Raw genomic sequence first — 23,736 nt, 5'->3', positions numbered from 1 at the left:
TGTGTATACTCTTTCACACCCAATAACAGAAACTTGATATTCACCTAGAAATTGACGAACACCTTACTTCCAAAAGACGTCAAAAAAACATTTAGCTTTCGACAAATTATTAACGTTAAGATCTGAACAACATCTTTAGTTCTTACTTGTAATGAATTTTATACAAAAAAATCAAATTTAGAAATTAGAATAGGTTAAGGTCACTGTTATTTAACAGCTGTTTGGAAATTTCAAATTTGCACAATATATGCAAATAAATCAATCTAAAGTCATTTTTGTCGAAAAAAATGTAACATAAGTTCGAAATGTAGATACACAAGGTATTTTTCTATAAATTGGTTCTTTATATTTTGCTCCAAACGCATGTATGTAGGAGAAACTAAATGTGACTGCATTTTTCTGGAATTTTTGCTTTGACCTTTGACCCTGATTTAAAAAAAACATGATCGCGGCAGACAACGACGACAACGGTATTCCGATGAGGCTTGTTCTCCTCTTTCAAATGATATAACATATGGCCGTATGTTATTCCATCATTGCAAATCGATCAAATTCGTTGATTGGGCACCCTACTAATCGGGGTTCGAACTAATGCTATTCTAATATCGTAGCAACAATGCCTAAAATGTGTCCATGGCCATATACCATTTTATGTTTGTGTTGGTGTGGGTGTATGTATAAATGCTTAACAATTGACTGCAATGGATATAGTTGTTATGTTTTATAGACATACGTACGATATATTTTGCTGTACAAACAACACTCACTAGTTGTGTTCAGAAATACTTCCCTCAGTTTTTGTTTGTAACCCGGATTTTTTTTTTAACGATTTATGAGTTTCGAACAGCGGTATACTACTATTGCCTTTATTTGCAGCTTATCGTTAATTTCGTTTCAACAGATAATCGTATTGTGTGAACTGTATAAGTTCTGGAATGAAATCAAACCAAAATCAGGAGGTACAAGGTAGAAAACAGATAAAGAAATTGTGAATGGACCAGCTACGTACGTTTGAACAACTGGCATCAATAGTTAATCATCAGCCAAAATGGTATTAATATTGAATGTAATGAAATTTACACCTCACAATTATTTTTTTTATATTTTTTTGCCTTATAACGGTTATGATTAAAGCGCCACTAACGATTTTCTGTGTGAATCGTGTGTATAGCCCGGTTTCTCTAATGTGGGGTTTTCTGAAAGCATTTACCTTCTTTGTCATCTTCAGAAAGAGAGCCATCTGTTGATTTTTGATGTTGAGACTGCATTTCACATAACTGTAATGTGTGTTCTTCTAATCGGTCTTTTTCACCAGAACCTGAAAAAAAAGGTTTTCGTTTGGATTTTCTTATATTGAACTCTAGAATTTAGAATTCTTTAAATGCATATCTTTTGATATTTGTAACTTTGACACATTAAATAATAATCGACATCAAAGATAATTACATACACTTCAAAAATCGATGGAGTTTACGACAGTGTCAAAACACAGACAATATGACAAGAACAACAATACGCTGTAGCTATTGATTTCCATAAGACGTAAATAATATTTTCTATTTTTATTCAGTCTTCTTGTACTGAATGTTCGTAAGTAAACATGTCTTGTCAACAACTTAACAAAAGATGTATTTTCGGTTGAATATCTCAAGTTTCCTTTGATTACCCAAACAACTTATTTCTAATAACACAAAAATGATGAACTACAATGAAACTCAAACACTAAAGCCCATAAATTATAATGTTTAAAAAGGCTACATGTCTTTCGAATACAGATCTTATCGGTAACCGCTTTAACCCTAATCATAACCCTTACGCTATCCCTTACAGCTATAATTGTTTTACTCTTTACATTATTCATCATAATAAGATTATCTTTAAACAAATGGTAAGAACACTATACCATATATCGGGTAACGGAAATATTGATGTGACTGTTCTTCATGTATTATTAAATATTACTTTTCTTTTTCTTTATTGTGTTATACAACTTGCCTCTGATGACGGAGTGTAACTTTGGCCATGTTTGACTGGGATATACGTTTCAAATAACGTTAAAGATTTTAAATGTTGATTACATTAGTATAAGCTCATACATTTTTTTAAGTAATGTGGGAGGTTAAACAAAAAAAAACTAGATCAAAACAAGATATGTCAAAACGACACGAATAGCCCCGTCTCAAAAAGTTTTAAAACAGCAATTTGAACAACACATGTGGACACCAACATGATGGTAGTCTTGCATATAAAAAAATCCGCTCAAAATCTGAAGGCGTATAGAAACAAGTCATATAACTGTGATTTTCAACAATTTTCAAAAGTCTTAAACCCTTAATTTTAGCAAAAATGAGCTGAGCAGAACTAAACTTAAAGTTGATCTGTAATTCATTATGGTTAACATACCAAAAATCAGCCCAATATCCGAAAGCGTTTAGAAAAAAGTCTGTATAACTGTGATTTTCAACAATTTATTAAAATCCAAAGCACGTTAGTTCAGCAAAAATTAGCGGAGCGGAACAAAACTTAAGCTTGATCTGTAACCTTTTATGGTTAACTCAAATACCAAAGATTAGCCAGATGTCTGAAGACGTTAAGAAAAAAATCTGTTTAACTCTGATTTTCAACAATTTATCAAAGTCCAAAGCTCGTAATTTTGGCAAAAACTAGCGAAGCGGAACGAAACGGAAAATTGATCTGTGGATTTCTAGAAGGCTTTTGACAGAAAGACCTTGTGGCGAATACTAAAAGCATATGGAATTCCAAAAGATATAATTGAACTTTTCAAAAGTTTTTACAAAAATTTCACTTGCAGTGTAGGGCATAGCAACATCTGGTTTGAGGTAAAAACAGGAGTTGGGCAAGGATGTATGATATCTGCTCTTCTTTTCAATGTTGTCATTGACTGGGTGATTAGAAAAACAACAGAAGATGCTCCAAGAGGAATAAGATGGAACCTTTCAGCAACATTAGAAGATCTTGATTTTGCTGATGATCTTGCTCTTTTATCTCATACCCACCACCATTTACAAGAGAAGACAAACCGCCTTAATACATTTGCCAGTCAAGTTGGACCTAAAATCAGCCAAACGAAAACAGAAGTCATGACCCTAAACATCAATAACCCAGCTCCAATCCTAGTAGATTGAAAAGATCTTCCCATCACAGAAACAGTTACATACCTAGGAAGTACATTAAGAAACGATGGAGGTGTTGGAAATGACAATATGAACAGATTAAACAAACCCAGAAATATTTTCATATCATTAAACAATGTATGGAAATCATCACAGTACAGTAAGGAGACCAGCCTTAAACTTTACAGGAGTTGTGTTTTATCTACTCTGCTATACGGATCTGAATGCTGGAGGATGACAGAATTAGATCTAAACAAACTGTCAATTTTCTATACTAAAAGCTTAAGAAGAATCCTACGTATTTTCTGGCCAAATAAAATATCTAATGAAGACCTTTTAAGACAGTGTCATCAAGTAAGCATGGGTACAATATTAATCAGAACGCGTTGGAAATGGATTGGGCATGTCATCAAAAGAGATAGAAATTCCATCACTAGAACAGCTCTACATTGGACTCCAGAAGGAAGGCGTAAGCGCGGTAGACCAAAGAACACATGGAGACGTTCTGTAGAAGGAGAACTGAAGAACATGAATAATACATGGGGAACAGTAGAAAAGATGTTCAAAGACAGACAGAAATGAAGAACCTTTGTTGCTGCCCTACATGCCGATGGCATACCGGACAGTAAGTAAGTAAAGTCATCATGGTTGGCTCACATACCAAAAAGCAGCCCACTATATCAAGGGGTTTAGAAATAAAATCTGTATAATGGTTTGTTGCGGATTGATCGAATGACGGAATTACGGACAAGGGTAAAACTATATTGCACCGACAACTTCGTTGCGGGGCCATAAAAAATGTTATGTAAAGCCGTAAATTATTTTTTTGATTGCTCCAATACTGATTGCTTTAATGAGCGAGTATCAGAAGAGCAGTAGTTAAAGGGTTTAATTTTAATTAGATTACTTGTTGATAAGCACTTTGTAAATAAAATTAATCAATTTAAGAATAAAACACGAACCATTTAGGCAAAATACACAAAGATCTCATTGTGTAATTATTCATTAAATTAAAAGCATCAAAATAGAAGCTTTCAAACTTAATTTTTTTATAGCAATAATACAACGTATTGGCAATTAAACAAATTTGAATAGGATTAATTTATCTATTTCCTTTTTTTTGTTATTATGGACATAATTATTACTTTTTACAATCAGGTTATGATATATCTCCTAATTCTGCCGAATAATTTCCAAAAACGGAAATACTAACAGTTTTTTTCAGTATAAAAAAATAAATACGATGTTTATAAAATGCAGCAGGGGTTAATAAATTGAGGTGCAGTAGAAATTTTTGATACATTGCACTTCAGGAAAATACTGCATTATTTTCAAGCTTTAATTCTAGTGTTGAGCAGACGAAAAGTGTACATCATATAAAAACTTTTACTAGATCTAGTTCATATATCTAAATAATTATTTTAAATATTTCAAATTGACGTTATTGTTCCAACATTTACAAGAACAAAATATTGAATTTAGTGTTTCAGCACTCAGTTTAATGTGTTTCAAATGTTTTAATATAACAGTAAGTAATAAAAAAATCCTTTATACATATATCCATGCATTGTACTTTTACTAAGTTTCTTCTGATAACTTATATTACATCGGACTTCTTTTAACCTGAGTTTTACTGTGCGCATTTTTGCGTGGGTTTTATTCAACTTTGACTATAGGTATAAAGAGAGGATGGAGATCTGACAAAACATGTTGAACCTCACATTTTAGCGGCTGTCCTAAGTCAGGAATCTCTGTTCTTTGTTAGTCTTGAATGATTTTTCCCTTTTGTTCATCTAAATGTTTAGCACCTAAGTGTGACGTCCATTTATGCTGAATAACATACATTTTTGAGCCAGCTAAAAGCCTGCCTTCAGGTGCGAGATTTTCTCGCTGTGTAGAAGACCCATTGGTCGTCGTCGGATGTTTTCTGTTGTTTGTTCGAGTTGTTATTTTTTTGACACATTCGACGTTTCCATTATTAATTAACTAACAATCAGATGGACATGCAGATTGCTGCTACTTACTCCTGATTTAAGTTAAGAGATTTATTCGCTTACGTCTTTCCAATTGAGAAATGTGAATTGTTCAATTGATATGATATAAATTTGATGTAAGAAATACAAGGTGGTAGTAAGAAATGCCGAAACGGAAAATGATAAACTAATAGACTGAATTTTCCTCCCAGCCTCCCGTAGATTCAAATGCGTCCATTAGTCCGTTTTGCTTAACGATTTATGTTCTACTTACCATCCACAGACATCAAGCTGTAATAGTGGTTTTCCCATACATGGCCTAAAAGAATCGGTACACCTCGGTAATTTCTGCTTCCAACAATATGAGTCATACAGTTGTCAGGATTAGATTCAGGATTGCTTGTTACAATTAACATATTTGTTTCAAGCATATTTGCTATTCCTACCACAACAATATGGTCAGCAAATACGCCATTTTGCCTCATATTATTAGCCCAGTCCTCAAATGGTCTATTATCGATGAAATGTTCTATATTTACTGTACCATCAACACCCTGTTACATAGAAAATGAAACCAATTAAAATAAACCTTTACAAACAGTACATACAAGTTCATCTATCCTTAGAATTGCTCTCTTTACACTCCTCGTGAATTTTTCCTGGGCCAACTAGATACTTTCGGTGTGCAATGGCAATTGTGTGGTTTATTATGAATAACATAGTGTTAAAATTATGGTTTTTCATCTTATTTTTTATATTTTGTTCCACTATGACAAATAGGCAATTAATATACGATCATGACATTTAGACGATGTGGATATCCGAAATTTTCAACCATTCAAGGTTATTATATGAAAATGGCAGCTTTGTGAGAAATTACTTTCAATGGTTGACACTTGTGGATATTCACCGCTACAAAAGTAGCAATTTATTTGATGTGTTTGAACTTTTGTTTTTGCCATTTGCTAATTTAAAATTTTCTTTGAGGTTCGTTTTATTTTATTATTCTACTTTGTCGATTGGTTAAGGATCAAAATGAAGCATAAACGAAAGATTCATCAGCAAATATGTCACAAAACTAGTACTGACAGTGACCGTCTATTTGTATAGGAAAAATAGCCTCTTTAAACTGACATTTCAGGAGGTTGTGTTGTATTTTGTTGGTGTGGTTTTAAAAAAACTTTCGTTTTTTCGCTTTTTATATAGATACGACTGCTGGTTGTCCTGTTTGAAACGTTAAAAACTAGTCATTGTGGGCCCTTTATAGCCAAGGCTCCATGTTAAAGACCGTGCTTTAACCTTTAGTTGTTAACGTTTTATACTATGTCTTAGATGTTATCTTAGATGGAGAGTTGACTTATCGGTACTCATACATCATATTTATATTGTTAATCTTTCGTAATGTTTTTAAGAAGGATTAACGTAAACAAACTCAAAAAAGTGATGAAAGTTATGTTTATACTACTTGTGTATGCTTAATTACACAGTACACTAATTTAACGCAGAGGCAGATTTGGTGGTCCAGAGTGCCTTACTCTCTTTTTAAGGGAAACTTGTTTGATTAATTAGGGAAACATGACTTGAGCGAACTCTTAGGCAGTCAGTGCCCCCTCCCTTTCCCTTTAAGAGAATTTCCACATCCATCACCGTAACACTTTTTTAAAGATACCTTTAAAACACCATGTTTTTCAAAACACGAGAGACTCCTATTTGTCTCCTTTTTGCAATTTAGAATAATAAGCATTAATACCTCAAAATCTCTGTTTTCCATCAGATATTCTATAACCTCTTGTCTCATTTCCTGTGCAGACATCTCTTTGATACCAAGATCACTCAACTGTGATGCAACAGCCTCAAAGAGGCAATTTCCGTCTCTAGATGTTTCTTTCCGAAATGATAAATTCAGATTATGACAGTTTTCTTTTAATCTATTCTCGGCATTTTCTATTTCATCATTGACATGCAGTGTCGACAATTTCAGTTTTAATTGCTTTGGGTGTAAGCAGATAGAAGCTAAAATGTTGAAGATAATAAAAAAAAAATTGTTTAATACGCATGCATTCAGTAAGTTTTAAAATCTATTATATACATGTTACTTTTATCGCTTTAAATAAAGAATAGTACTTTATTATTGGCATGATTTCAAATGAAACAATCATTTAATGTGTTTTTACTAATTTCTGTTAACCCTGTACTCGGTTTTCTTTTTTCTTTTTTTTTGACGCCTAATTTACTCTTGCAAATATAAGAAAACATATCTGCAATTTGAATATGTTCTTTTAATAATCGTGTAAAAGTGTAGACGGTTGCACTCAGGGAAAAGGAATCTTGTCGAATACCAAACTTTTTAAAATCACACACTTCACGATTTCAAACCGAATTTGTTAGATTTCACCTTAAATAGCAGAATGGCATACCATAGATAACTAAGTTCAACTGTTAATGCGATTTAAAATGATACAAGAATCGATTTTTTGGTTTTTTTTTGACAAAATGACAGTGAGTTTTTTCGAAATATAAGTATTCTTTATAAATAAAACGTTTAATAATTATATGATAGTTATTAAAAAGAAATAGATCATAATCGTATTACATGGATCGCCAACAGGACACTGATATTGATTAAGACAGGGATGATGACCAGTTCTTTAATAACTATTATCGCTATTTTACGAAACTTTCCTTTGATTTTGCTGACTGATAATGTGAGCTGGATAATTTCCTCTCTCAGCGTAGTCGAGTGATTTGAAAAATTATCGCTAGAGACTAAGGTGGCATGTTGCGTTGACAATGAAATTGACATGAGATTGACAACGTCGTCAAAGGTAAAATAGCAATAAACAGATTATCATTGGTCATCTCAGTTCGATGGTTTTTCTCACTTTCGTTGTACCGATCAGTCATACTCATAAACAACTCGTCTAATCATCAACCCAACAATGTTAGATCTGTAAATTTGCTTTCGCAAATTGTTTTGTTCTTCCCTCGCCGGGATTCGAACTCATGCTTCTGAGTTATCATGACACCAAATCGCCTGCACTGTAGCCGTCCCGCTAGATATATATAAATGTTGTTTGTGCTGTTTATAGACCCTTCTACAACGAAATTTGTTGACATGCACACGTAAAAAAATTGCGGTTTTTATCCAACGCAATCATAGGTTTGAACGTAGTTTTCAATTTAGACTCGTTTATAACGGGTCTAAATTGAAACGGGTGCCACATGTGGAGCAGGATCTGCTTACCCTTCCGGAGCACCTGAGATCACCCCTAGTTTTTGGTGGGGTTCGTGTTGTTTATTCTTTAGTTTTCTATGTTGTGTCGTGTGTACTATTGTTTTTCTGTTTGTCTTTTTCATTTTTAGCCATGGCGTTGTCAGTTTGTTTTGGATTTATGAGTTTGACTGTCCCTTTGGTATCTTTCGTCCCTCTTTTATATATATTTTTTGTTTGGGCATGTATCATATTTTCCCTCTGGTTTATATGATCCGTTCATCCTATATTGACTCTTAAATCAAGAGTCAATCTTAAATTGAGAGAAAATTATATGGCCTTCCAAATACCGTTTCGATCCCTAACATCACTGAAGAGACATATATTGTCGAAATCTAGATCTGGTGTACTAAAGAAATATTGACACAAAAATTTTGTGGCGCAATATCGTGGCCACAAGTAAAACAATTTTTTTTCTGTGACGTATTAAATTTATATTAAGATCCAGTTTGTTACAACTTGTGATCAATTTTATTTGGCAGTCGCCAATGGCAGTCAGCAGGGTTAAAGAACATCAGTTGTTCGACCTGTTAGTCAAATGCGTTTTGTTTAAATATACTTTTTCACTTTGTTGGTCTTTTGGAAAATGTTGTTTGTGCTGTTTTTAGACCCTTCTACAACGAAATTTGTTTGACATACACACGTATAAAAATTGCGGTTTTTATCCAACGCAATCATAGGTTTGAACGTAGTTTTCAATTTAGACTCGTTTATATATATATATACATCTGTTGTAGGGTTGTCACTGACTCAGACGTACTTATGAATATAATTATTTTCTGTGACTGTATCTTACATTAATTTGTAGGATCCTTTACTATAGATAATTTAGCTGATCTGTAACAATAACATCTTCATGCCTTATATATCATGTACTGTTGTACGCCGCTAGATTAAAACTGACGTAGAAAGGTAACATATGGCCACCGCAAGCTCTTTTTTTGAGAGCCCAGGTGGTCGTGTGGTATAGCGGGACGGCTGCATTGCAGGCGATTTGGTGTCACGATATCACAGTAGCATGGGTTCGAATCCCGGCGAGGGAAGAACCAAAAATTTGCGAAAGCAAATTTACAGATCTAACATTGTTGGGTTGATGTTTAGACGAGTTGTATATACATTATGTACACAGCCATGTATCACCATCATTGATGGCGATCCGATGGATACATCTGTTGTAGGGTTGTCACTGACTCAGACGTATTTATGAATATAATTATTTTCTGTGACTGTATCTTACATTAATTTGTAGGATCCTTTACTATAGATAATTTAGCTGATCTGTAACAATAACATCTTCATGCCTTATATATCATGTACTGTTGTACGCCGCTAGATTAAAACTGACGTGGAAAGGTAACATATGGCCACCGAAAGCTCTTTTTTTGAGAGCCCAGGTGGTCGTGTGATCTAGCGGGACGGCTGCAGTGCAGGCGATTTGGTGTCACGATATCACAGTAGCATGGGTTCGAATCCCGGCGAGGGAAGAACCAAAAATTTGCGAAAGCAAATTTACAGATCTAACATTGTTGGGTTGATGTTTAGACGAGTTGTATATACATTATGTACACAGCCATGTATCACCATCATTGATGGCGATCCGATGGATACATCTGTTGTAGGGTTGTCACTGACTCAGACGTATTTATGAATATAATTATTTTCTGTGACTGTATCTTACATTAATTTGTAGGATCCTTTACTATAGATAATTTAGCTGATCTGTAACAATAACATCTTCATGCCTTATATATCATGTACTGTTGTACGCCGCTAGATTAAAACTGACGTGGAAAGGTAACATATGGCCACCGAAAGCTCTTTTTTGAGAGCCCAGGTGGTCGTGTGGTCTAGCGGGACGGCTGCAGTGCAGGCGATTTGGTGTCACGATATCACAGTAGCATGGGTTCGAATCCCGGCGAGGGAAGAACCAAAAATTTGCGAAAGCAAATTTACAGATCTAACATTGTTGGGTTGATGTTTAGACGAGTTGTATATATATATATATATATATATATATATATATATATATATATATATATATACAACTCGTCTAAACATCAACCCAACAATATATATATATCTGAGAGCCCAGGTGGTCGTGTGGTCTAGCGGAACGGCTGCAGTGCAGGCGATTTGGTGTCACGATATCACAGTAGCATGGGTTCGAATCCCGGCGAGGGAAGAACCAAAAATTTGCAAAAGCAAATTTACAGATCTAACATTGTTGGGTTGATGTTTAGACGAGTTATATATATATATATATATATGAGTACGTCTGAGTCAGTAACAACTCTACAACATATATATCCATCGGATCACCAGCCATGATGGTGATACATGTCTGTGTACTATTAGTTACATAGTGTTCTAGTGACCTAATACGGTATATATGGGGTCAGTAAATTCCATATGAAACTTACTGACCCCATATATACCGTATTAGGTCACTAGAACACTGTGAAACGGATTTATCTTACCGACTATCTTAACGTGTGAAATTTAGACCTATCAAAATGAGCAAGTCCTCAATACTTTTAGCATTAAGAAACTACTTCCATTGATCCTACAAAAACAGATACCAACAATAACAACTTGTGAGGGTTGAATGTGTTATATGATTTTTTTTCAATCTTAATCATCAATTTCTTCCTCTGTTGAAACCTTTACGATTTTTTTCTCAGTACCATTTTGTTTTTATAAAGGGAAGGTAAACCTCTACTAACCGTGTATGAAACAAGCCCCGCCTCCCTACTACCTTATATGGAACATAAAGGGACGTAACTCCACTACTAACCGCGTATGAGATAAGCCCCGCCTCCCTACTAACCTAATATCAGATATACACGGTCTCCACGAGGGCGCTTTTAACCAATCACATTCCTAGAAATGTATAGGAGGTAAGATAAATATATATATATCTGTTGTAGAGTTGTCACTGATTCAGACGTACTTATAAATATTATTATTTTCTGTGACTTTATCTTACATTAATTTGTAGGATCCTTTACTATAGATTATTGAGCTAATCTGTAACAATAACATCTCCATGCCTTATATATCAGGTACTGAAGAACGCCGCTAGATTGAAACTGACGAGGAAAGGTAACACATGGCCACCAAAAGTTTCATTATTGTGCAGCCCAGGTGGTCGTATGGTTCGAATCCTGGCGAGGGATTTTCGCAAATTTACAGATCTATAAAGATTGTTGGGTTGATGTTTAGACGAGTTGTATATATATATAAAGTGAAAAAGTATATTTAAACAAAACGCATTTGACTAACAGGTCGAACAACTGATGTTATTAAACCCTGATGACTGCTGTTGGCGATTGCCAAATAAAATTGATCTCAAGATGTAACAAAATGGATGTTAATAATATAAATTTAATACTAAACGGAAAACCGAATAAACTTGTGGCCACGATGTTATATGTTACAAACACAAGGTGTCAATATTTTTTTTGTACACCAGATCTAGATTTCGACAATATATGTCTCTTCAGTGATGTTAGGGATCGAAACGGTAATTGGAAGTCTATATTTATTACTCTCAATTTCAGATAAGCTCTTAAATTTTAAGATTCAATATAGGATGAACGGATGATATAAACCGAAGGGAAATTATGATACAAGCCCAAACGAAAAAACAAAACGAGTCTAAATTGAAAACTACGTTCAAACCTATGATTGCGTTGGATAAAAACCGCAATTTTTACACGTGTGCATGTAAAACAAATTCCGTTGTAGAAGGGTGTAAATACAGCACAAACAACATTTTTCAAAAGACCAAAAAAGTGAAAAAGTATATTGAAACAAAACGCTTTTGACTAACAGGTCGAACAACTGATGTTCTTAAACCCTGCTGACTGCCAATGGCGATTGCCAAATAAAATTGATCACAAGATGTAACGAAATGGATCTTAATTTAATATAAATTTAATACTAAATGGAAACCGATAAACTTGTGGCCAAGATGTTATACCACAAACACAAGGTGTCAAAATCGCCAATGGCAGTCAGCAGGCCCCGAAATTACAATGTAAAACAATTCAAACGAGAAAACTAACGGCATTATTTATGTACAAACAATGAGGCAAAACACACATGTAACACATAAACAAATACAACCACTGAATTACAGGCTCCTGACTTGGGACAGGCATATACATACATAATGTGGCGGGGTTAAACATGTTTGCAGGATCCCAACCCTCCCCTAACCTTGGACAGTGGTAAAACAGTACAAAATAAGAACGAGCTATAAAAATCAATTGAAAAAGGCTTAACTCATAAGATGGACAAAAATACAAGTGGACGTGGCCGGATACTTGTTCAGCCCAACAACAAAAAGACACTAGGAACAGATCTGAGGGTACTCAGAGTTATCTGACAGCTAGTTCAAAGCCACAACCAACTCATTAAAAAAAAATCATATATTTAAGACTAAATAATTAATCTGTACACATCCAACATCCAATGGATTTAGTGTAAAGCGTCATAAACAGTCAGAGAAAACATGACCCGGTGCAATGTCAAGATACAGGTTTCGATAGATTATAGATCCATGAATGTGTATAATTATGTATATAACATACAAGTAAAATTTAGTTGGCTTCTGATTTACTGAGACTTAAATCAATATTTATACCAATAAAACAATATTCAATGATCTTATTAGTAATACAGTGTTGAACTGGTAACCTTTTAAAATACGTGTATTTAAAGGAGCGATAAGTTTACAAGGATCATTTCTAAATTTCCGGGCACGTTTCCATTTCCGTAAAAAGTGCCTTTTATTACTCGATGCCGTCAGTTAGAACTGCAACCAATGGAAATAATAACCCCGTGGTTCCGACATCATATCTTAATCCGCAATGTGGACCGGATCTTAACCCTGGCTTAGTTATGAATTCAATTACTTTTACTTACATTGTTTATAGTTTCTGTATGATAGTGATGCTAATGGCTGTGATGTCTTGCTGCCCGTCGCTATGAAAAATTAAAAAAAAAAAATACATGAATAATCATAGTGTTACATTTGAATGATCTGAATTCAATTTTGCTTTTGAATTCCAAATTAATTAATCTAAAGAAATTGAGTCACCTGTTTCGTAGGAAAAATATTATTATGGGACAGCAATGGTGTAAATCTTATATCGCCCGAAAAACTTGATAATTATATTTTTTACAATTTAGACACGAGTATCACATTTAGTGGTGAAATCATGAATGCATTTCACATACAAAATTAACATGGTTATGAGATTAAGTAAATTATTGGCAATATGCGTTGCATGAAATGATCTATTCCTAGCGGATGCACTGAACTGTCAATTTTGAAAGGTTAATAACCTAGTTAACATATCAATCAGATGTATGCTACAATAGATAATGACCTATGATTAACTATTCAATCAGATCTGCTATGCATGATTGTTTTTAACCATCTTTTGAAATATCAAAGATATAAGACGTTCGCTGTGCTTTGGAAAATGGTTAGATCGTGTAATTCAGTGATTTTGTTGTTGGTTACCGTCTGTATTTGATTTTTGTTTATTGTTTTATCACAAATCAAGCTGCTGTTTGTATCCTCCTAAATTATTTAATATTTTAATATTTTGTCATTGGCGGGGCTATTTAGGAAATAACTGTATTGTATTTTAAGCTCCGACGGCATCAATTGGGGATTTGATGGTCGCAAATTAAGTTTACTGGCGACGCTTTATTGTTTCCCAAATTGATGCCGTCGGAGCTTAAAATACAATATTGTTATCTCCATTCTAATGAAACTGATAGAAAACAACGTTAAAACATGTATTTAAAATCTGTCATATGCCATCTGCGCTTGCGCGTACGTCCCATAGCATCAATAATCAATTGATGCCATGTAAGAAAGTGACGTTATCCAATCAAAATGAACGTTACAAACGTTACATTGCATTAGAATTATAGTTTACAGTACGGAATTGGTTTTGTCAATTGTTTTATCGTATGTTGACATATACGTTGTTTATAGTCACATTTAGTTGTTGATCTATATTGGACTGTTTTGTCATTGACAAGCATGACATATCTTCTTATCTATAAGAAAGATTGTCAATGTGTGTTTGTTCAGTTGGTGCCCTTTGTTTTTTCTAGACAAAAGAAGTAGAAGTCAGTCACTATACGGTACCGCACGGTATTTAACAGTCAATCAAGCCAAATGACAAATTTTAAACATTTCGAACAAGAAAGCTAACGTCCTGATTCATGTGCAAAAAATTAAGTGAATGTCATAGTTTTACAATGCAACAACAAACGAAAACCAGTGAAATAAACGATCCTAACTTGGGACGAACAAATAAAAATTATGGCGGGTAAGATATTTACAGGCTTCCAATCATAACTCAAACTGGGTCATTGGTGTAACATAAGTGCATTATTGAGTGAATAACTCGTTTGCTTTAAAAATGCGTCATTTTGCACCGTAATTCATTTATGCTAAAGTTGCTTTTTTTGCCACTTGTTTTTAACATACCTTAAAACTTCACTTCTCAAGCAAAGTTGACCTCAGAAGAATTCGACTAAAATTAGATCCCTTTTGGTAATTTGACTCTCTATATGTTTAGTTTCTATATAACATATGTTGACTTTCATATGGGAAGATCGAATGTTCCTGATATCGGAAAACACAGAAAAGAGAATCAGACGCACGCAATGTTACCATGGGATACCTTTATTCATGTTCAACCTCCAAGGCAAAATTGAATTTAATTGAAATTGGTTGTATTCAAACTAAATTTTGTTGTATATTTTCAGGTTTCATTTCAATGAACGGATGTTGTCGAAATTTACGAGCTCGATAATCAACATCACTTAAAAAAAGGATGTGAAACCCCTTTATAAAATTTTTATATATATATAGACGTTAAAATCTGAAACGTAACAACAGACATGGTCATAGCAAGGAGGTCATATGATATAACCTCCTTGGTAACAGTGAACAAGTTTAGTCTTTATAAATACCGTACACATGTACATACGCTGTGAAAAAAAATATCACCACTGTGAAAAAACAGCATAAACAATATTGAACAAAGACCGCTCCTTGTGTCATAATATCAAAATCTAGTAAAAAGTCAAATATAAGGTAAAGGCGATTATTTCGACCTACAATTATTTCATTTCAGGTATATCCCGTTCAGGTATGACCCTTTATAACAGTGCAATCTGATTGGTCAATTTCATTTGGTTACCTGTTTATTTATATTAGTTACCAGAAACCAGAAAAATGTGACCAATGGAATTGCACAGTTTTATTAACTTCCTAAGTAAACCGGAAGTTAAGTACTTACAAATTCAATGGTTTGGAAAAAGGTCAAGAATTATAATCACAAGTGTGTTACACTGTTTCAGGGGTATTCTCAAGGTACGTGAGAGTTGTTCCATTGTTAAGATAAATCAATTACCGACAGACTGGTGTACTTTTATTCGTGAAAGGGGCAAGGGAAAGTAATAAAATATTGGTTGAAGCGAACACATTGAAAATTTCCGTTAGCTACCTTGTGTTTTTTGTACTGGTATGGATAGAAAACCTCATATTAACAGAAACAATTGCCTGTGTATATTACGCAAGAACACAAAAAATATAACAATATTTGCACGTGAAATGAGTTCGTCGTCAACATAAAAATATTAACAAAGCCAGGTTAATAAATAGAGACTTATAAGCTGTGTCTATTTACATTGGCGGATCTAAACCGGAACCCCCCTTATTTTGGCCAATCAATGCATTTGAATAGGAGCATATAGTTGGACCCCCTCCCCCTATATTTTTAAAAATGGCTGGATCCGCCCTGGTTAATTATATTAGCTAGTTACCTCTTTTTATCATTCCTGTTTGCCTCAATTCTCTTTTCCTCGATTCTCTTTTCCTCATTTCATCTTTCCTCAATTCACTTTTAAAAGGCACCATCAGTTTTAATAAATCTTCTTGCGATCGTGTTAATTTTTCCAAAAAGGTTTTAATTTGGTTGAGAATACTCTGGTAAAATAATTATAATAAACAAGATATACATATATTTTACATATTAATATTGTGGAAATGAGAAAAATAAATGTGATCTCATAAATACAGGTGGCTCTTATTCTTATATTCTTTCTTTCTGCAAAGTAGCCTGTGCGTGAATTACTACTGGCATGATCATGAAGTATAGATGAAATACAGATAAGGCCACTAATCTTCTTCCCTTTAAATGCGAAATTAATTTAAAAGTCCGCTCGAATTCCTTGCCTTTTGGTGTTCTCAATGCAACTGTTTGCTAGATATAAATATTCCAATATAAAGTATGTATTGCATATAAGCTAAGGCGATAAACCAATACAAAACAATCTTATGTCAAACGGCTGCATTACATTCAACATAAACACCTTAAATAGTACAAAAATGCGAACACTTTATCTTCTAAAAAAAAGTCTGATTTCTTACACTTATAGAATATTCTCCTCATAAATTATAAGCGTTTTGATTATTATATTCAATCAAGAATCAGTACTGAGCCGTATGCATTGTAGCAACTATTGATATATCTATATATATATAGTTAATCTTTAATATGAAATTAAACAGAACTAGAACAATACAAATGCACGAAAACGCTTTCTTTCTTCATCTATATTTATGTTTATAACGGATTGTATGCCGTCGGTCGTTTTCGGAGGTAACCACAATGGTAATTAGATGGAGTCTAGACTAAAATACACTCGAAATATTATAGAGCATATGTTATGCAAATTTGTTTATTTTAAACTTTCTTTGAATTAGATATACGTTTCATCATGTAATAAATCAAATACGAGAATTGGAGTCAAATCAGTGAACATGAATTTGACAGCTAGTTTTCCTTTTAAAAATGTCTTGGTAAATAGTCTACGTGAAATAGAAGGATATAGAAGGTATACGTTTGACGCTTACAGTAGACATTTTTTTTTTGATATTGTAAAACTCATTCAAATTAGCATGTCCTTTTTTTATATTTGTATATCTTTGGCTCTCAATAAAAAAAAATAGTTTAAAGGTACTAAGATGCATTTTCTTGTTTAATGAATGACTTTTTTTTATGGTGAATAACTTTAATAACTAACCTCAATTTCCAACTTTGTTTTCAGTTTATTAATGCTTTCTTCGGTCCAGAGTTGGGAGCCAGTTATGGTTTCAATTCTTAAAATGTTGTTTTTTAAAGTTTCCCACATAATTTTGAACTCATTTTCCGGTATTTCTGTGCTATGTAAACATTTATTCCTCGCTTCCACTATGCCCCTTATTGCTATACGGTGAGGACAAAGACACTTTTTCATAATTTGGAATAGCTCAGAGTCTTGTATGCTATTCTGTGAGATTCCTTGCCTAACAGCATAAGCACATGTATCATCTAAAGTACATCCGCTTTGCTTAATTGTTCTGTCAAACGTGTATAAGCTTTCAAATTCTTGTCGACTAATTGCGGGTATTTTGGGGCGCTTATAAGTATTTCTGTGTTTGTTGCATTCGCAACATGTAACTTTTGGTTCCCATAAATGAAACAGTTCATGCTGTCTATCTTTCAAAAATTGTTCAAAACTGCCAGAGTGTACAGCATTTAAAAAACAAGTCCAAAAAAATAAATCACAAAATTGAAGAAGCAGTATTTTCAGCAGTGTTATATCTAAGCCGTCAACGCAAATTTCACTTTTTGCATAGCAACAGCACTTGTCCTTTTTACGGTAATCGTGATTATCTTTCCTTTTATTAGAACTACTAGTTATTTGTGAATCTGTATCAAACAAGACTTCCATTTGTGCCGATTGTATTGGTGTCTTTCTTCGAGCAATTGACTCGTTTTCACATTGACAACATTTATTATTAGAGGATAGATGATATATTTCATGTTGATTTCTGTCAATAAACTCTTCAAAAGTCAGGCTGTTGTTTTGCAAGTAATATGTCATTAATGCACGTAGCGCTTGCGTGGCAGGTCCAGTTATTATTAGAAATAGCTTGAGAAAATTGTTAACACATTCTGACATTATTCTAGCTGACACGTGCCCATCTCAATCTTGCAAATTCTGTTAAATAAAAATTCAACATGTTCAAGATAATAAAGTATCATACAGATAATTTTACACATCATTTCATTAATTTGAACAAGGTGACACTTGTTATTTCCTTTAGTTTAGATTGTATAGTATTGATTTGCAGTATATTGACTTTTATTATTTTCCCCATCCACGGTGGGTATGGTTGTCCTGCGAGAGAACGTTCTGTGCTGGTGATTCGGTCCTGACGGGTGCTGGTGATCCATGAAAAAATGTAAACAAATGATGATTTTTGACGTTTTCACTCATGAAAAATGGAGGAAAACAGTTGAGATTTTTCAATTTTGTTTCTAATGGGTTCATATGTAAACCATTAAAAAGTTGACCCTCTAAACTGTTTCAGTAAGTGTAACACAAAAATGCCCATTTTCAGAAAATCTCGAACTGAAAAAATAAAACAAAAATGCTCATAGAGTCCGCTTTCTATACCGCAATCCACACGACAATACTATTTTGTGTAAAAACATTGCAATTTATTAAAATTTAGCATTTTCTCAATTTATTCAAGTCCTGATACTGTGCTGGTGGGTCCTGTCATTGTGCTGGTGGGGTCTGATACGGTGCTGGTGATCGTGGATAAGAAGTTGGTCATATTTGAAACAAATGTTACAAAATCAATAAAATTAGGCAGATTATTGTTGTCAATAGGATCTATGACTCCTATTTTAGCTCTTGTGCATCCATTTGGCTGTTTAATATGTGTTTTCAAATGATCGTAACTTGTATTACATAATTACATAAAAGGGCAACATCTTTCGTCCAATGTCAGATAACAATATATAGTATCTAAAATAAGAAAAGTTTTATAAAGACTTAAAATGCCCCTTACATTGATGCTTCAACAATGATCAAAGCCCATGCCGCATAGACATGTTTTTTAGCGCTCCGCATACCCCTCCCCACTTCTACCCAACCAACCCTCCTCATTTCCTCCTGTGAATTTTCTACAAAAATAGTGATTTTTTTTTCTCACCAAATTGTCTTTTTCTACTAAATACAATAATGAACTATAAATAATAATGCTTTGCAAGAAGTTTCCCCTTGATATATGTACAAAATTATATCTCTATTATTCATTGTCTGTGCTGTTTTGATACTATTGCAGTTTGCACATTTCGTAATGGACAGGCCACAGAAGGGGTCATAAAGCTTACACGAAAAGATAAAATATTGATCTAAGTACTTAATTTACATCTCTGAACCCTCACCCCGGCTTGTTTTTTAGGAGGGTGTCTAAAAATGGTCGATTACAGACAGCCGAGTACGCATTTTCCAGGCGTGTTTACGTTGATTTTTAAACAAAAATGTTTAATATATCTGGCTTTAGATTCAGTTTTTTTTAATATAAATTAAGGCTACATTGAAATATAATAATACTAAGAATTCACAATTTAAAAAAATGCAGAAAAAAAATGGATGAAGTGAAATATCTAAGTCAGGAGTCATTACTACAGAGCTTAGTGATATTACCAATATTAAAATAAAAGTGTATTTTAGTTGGGTATTTTTTCCATTTACTAATTTTCAATTATGATTAAGGCACATTTGATTTTTATTCATAGAAATATATAAATATAGAATAGTAGGACACATTGTTCACTTCCTCCCCCGTAATTCTTTATCAAAAATATTTATTTATTTTGGAATTTTGAAATAAAAAAGCTAAGAAATCTTAGTTTTGTTAGTGTTCTCTAGGTTATCTTGTCTTCATTCTCTTACATATTCTACTCTACCCATTCATAAAATAGTGATTTTGTTTAGTGTTCTACAGAACTTTCGAAAAAAAAAATACCTGATAACCGTAAAGACAAAAAAATTATGTTGAAAAAATCTTACAGATACAGCAAGTGATTCTTATTAGCTATAAGATACATATTCTTTTAAAATACAACTTTTAAATCTTACGGGAAACTATTCCAAGCTTAAAATTTTCGCTGTAACCTCGCTCTAACTTATCCCCCACCCCCCATCCCCCTTCAAACAAAAACAAACAAAAACAAACAAACCCGCAATACTATTGTCATTCTTATAAACAGCACTCCATTGTTCACAAACAAATAAGTATTATATAAAAAACGTATTTTGGTGATCTTGCAAAATGATCGTAATCTCGAAAATCGTAAACATATTTTCTTATCTTAAAATTAAGGGGACAAGAAGGGTTCCATTAACAGGCCAATAAATAAGATTACAGTTAATTTAAAACAAAATAAAAAAATAGAGGTATTTTTTCTCTCATATTAACAGTAAACAGATTCACAACAATGTCAATTTCAAGAAAGCAGACAACAGTTAATTAGTCAATAACAGTACAGCAACAATGATCTTGAATATATGCCACTTTTAACTAAAATATAAAGGTACAGAACCAGGACATAGGAGCACAGAACCAGGACCGTTTTTCTTATCACCAGCACAGCGTCAGGACAATTTCGTTTAACGAACTTGCACGACGTTTGCAATATAATATTGTTGCAATATACTTTGCATGGTACTTATGACACATCAGAGAAAAATAAAGCAACGCAACAGTCGTTTTATTGCCGTTCTGATACAATGTAAACAAACCCACCAGCACAGAATCAGGACCCACCAGCATCTGACAGGACCAAATCACCAGCACAGAACGTTCTCTCGCAGGACAACCATACCCACCGTGCCATCGGCTGTTAAATCATTGCGGAGGTGGTACTAAGTATGCTTTTTAGTGATGTATGCATATGCATCCATGTCCACTAGCAATAGGCTATTTGCCAATTCCTGTAATTGGCCCTGTAATTAGAGATCCCTTATTTAGTTGTTTCCTTTAGGAGGGACATTAATTTGTTTTTACAATGGAAAGCTAGCAGAGAGAGCAAATTTACCTGAACGTAACATGAGTAATCTTTAAGGTCACGGCCGACACTCGGCTAACCGAGAGATTGGTCGGTTAATCTATATTGAGTATGTGGCTATATCGGAGGTGGGTCTGTTAATCGGGTTGGCTAAAGTCTGTTAATCAGGTGTTATCGAGGAAATCATTGGAAATTCTGCATGTTTCATTGTATAACTTTTTAAATATATGTTTATTATAAAAATAATTCATGTCTAACAAAACAATTAAATGTACTGAATCCAGTGGTGTAATTATCATTTTTCTAGCTTCGATGTACGATCTATAAAATGAAAAGGCGTGTTACTCATCAATAAATTTATACACATTTTACACACACAAAATGTACACAAAAAGGCACGTTGGTTGAATTTACTTATATACGATATTTTGAACATCGAACAAAGACAGGCATTATGTTTGTCAACCAAATTGATATCATTGTGTGAAAAATCTACACAAAAATCTGTACTTTGGTGACATAAATCAATCTTTATTTAAAACCTGGTCTGTTAATGGGTCGGATGTATAAAACCCGGTCTGTTAATTGGTCTGTTAAGAGTTATGAATGGCAATAAACGTATAATTTTATTGCTGTATGGGGTGTTATCGGATCAAATGGGTAGGCTCAAGACGAGTGGCTAAAATATACGGAAACAACACATGAGCAATGAAACATAATATATACGGAAACACTGACATGAACAATGAATTTAGGCCATGAATATTGAAAACTGATATAAAAAAGTGTAATATTAAAGTATTATTATACATCATGTTAAAATGCCATATTTTGATTGCCTAATACGAAGGTGTTAATTTACTCTATCACATGGCTGAGCGGGTGACAATTTTCTCTCGGCTAGACCAATCAAAAATCGGCAGTTTAAACGACAATGAATTGAATCTACATCAAGTTATTTTATAGACAATGCTTAAAGTTCTAATTTACTATACAACGAAGCGTGGAACGACTCAACTTATTTCTTTTACAATTGTTGGAAAAACGTATTTCACTTGTTAATATTTTCACTTTAAAACCTATAAATCAGTGTGTGTTATGCTTATTGTTGATATTAAACGCATTCGTTCACCATCGATGGGTTTCAACTGGTGATGCACATTTCATCATGTTCATTGTGATGTATATTCCTCAGCCAGATATGAGGCCTTTTGAAAGGGGTATTTACCCAAAATTTAAATAAAATAAATAACAATAACAAAATAACAACAATTGAAAATATTTTTTTTCTTGATAGCAGAGCTTTTTTCCCGTTTCGGGCCTAATCCTTGTATCGTTTATATGTCAAGTCAATGCACTACTATTGTCTATTTACTTCACTTCTGATGATTTTTCAAATACCCGTTACGCTGTCAAGTACGTGACTACATAGAAAATACTTTATAATAAAACTCATCTGTTAAAGAAAATGATGATAGGACATTCATTATAATAAATCAAATATCACATAGCTGAGAGGGTGATAGAGCAGATCGGTATCCCTCGAAAAAAACATTGTCACCCTTGGCTTCGCCGCGGATGACAATGTTTTCTCGGGACCCAATCTGCTCTATCACCCTCTCAGCTATGTGTTAATATTTATATCTTATCACATATTTGTTACGGATACGGATAAATTTTTAAGATTTACCTGTTATGTTTCATTAAATTGTTATAATTGACCTTTTTTCCCTCTTTTCTGCAACACTTAAATATGTGATAAATAGCTTAAAGACTATAACATGTTTTTCCATATTTGCCCTGGTATCATCCCTCGACCCATATCGGCCCTCGGCTAAAGCCTCGAGGCCGATATGGGAGTCTCGGGATGATACCAGGGCTAATATAGAAAAGGGCATGTTATAATCTATACATATTGATTTCACCTAAGAATGGTCGCATATATCATGTGGATTCTTTTTAGGTTGTCATGAATGACACTAATTTGTATCTAAATTGGTATTAACCAGTATATAAATCAGAGATAAACGTCGTAATGTAACTAAACACCAGTAAGTAAAATATATTGGGATGCTAGCATATATAAAGAATAAAGAAATAACAATGAGTAAGATAAAATAAAATGTAGAGAAAAGTAACAGACAATTTAAAGAATATAGAAATAAACAACACCCCCAATCCAGACCCTCATTGTATACACGAGAATCTGGATGGAAACACAGAATATATAGAATAATAGATAAGGACAGTAGGAAGTGATGCATTAATAAACAAGAATGTGTCCTCAGTACACGAATGCCCCACTCGCACTATCATTTTCTATGTTCATTGGACCGTGAAATTGGAGTAATATCTCTAATTTGGCATTAAAATTAGAAAGATCATATCATAGGGAACATGTGTACCAAGTT

At 33.6% G+C, this 23,736-nt stretch overlaps 1 protein-coding gene across 1 annotated transcript in view; it reads right to left on the bottom strand.

Moving 5' to 3' along the window:
• Positions 1-13,361, bottom strand: part of LOC139492611 (3'-5' exoribonuclease HELZ2-like) — an 88,424-nt gene extending 75,063 nt beyond the window's left edge. Inside the window, exons 1-4 of the mRNA XM_071280760.1 lie at positions 13,308-13,361; positions 6,858-7,120; positions 5,382-5,661; positions 1,211-1,318 (exon numbers count right to left, since the gene is read on the bottom strand). Coding sequence (XP_071136861.1) covers positions 1,211-1,318; positions 5,382-5,661; positions 6,858-6,920 — 451 coding nt within the window. The 5' untranslated portion in view covers positions 6,921-7,120; positions 13,308-13,361. The remainder of the gene's footprint in view (positions 1-1,210; positions 1,319-5,381; positions 5,662-6,857; positions 7,121-13,307) is intronic.
• Positions 13,362-23,736: the final 10,375 nt, after the last annotated feature.

The sequence above is a fragment of the Mytilus edulis genome, chromosome 10 (assembly GCF_963676685.1).
Source record: "Mytilus edulis chromosome 10, xbMytEdul2.2, whole genome shotgun sequence".
In the NCBI taxonomy this organism is placed as follows: domain Eukaryota; kingdom Metazoa; phylum Mollusca; class Bivalvia; order Mytilida; family Mytilidae; genus Mytilus; species Mytilus edulis.
The sequence above is the reverse complement of the archived record's forward strand: the minus strand, read 5'-3'. Positions and strand labels throughout refer to the sequence as shown.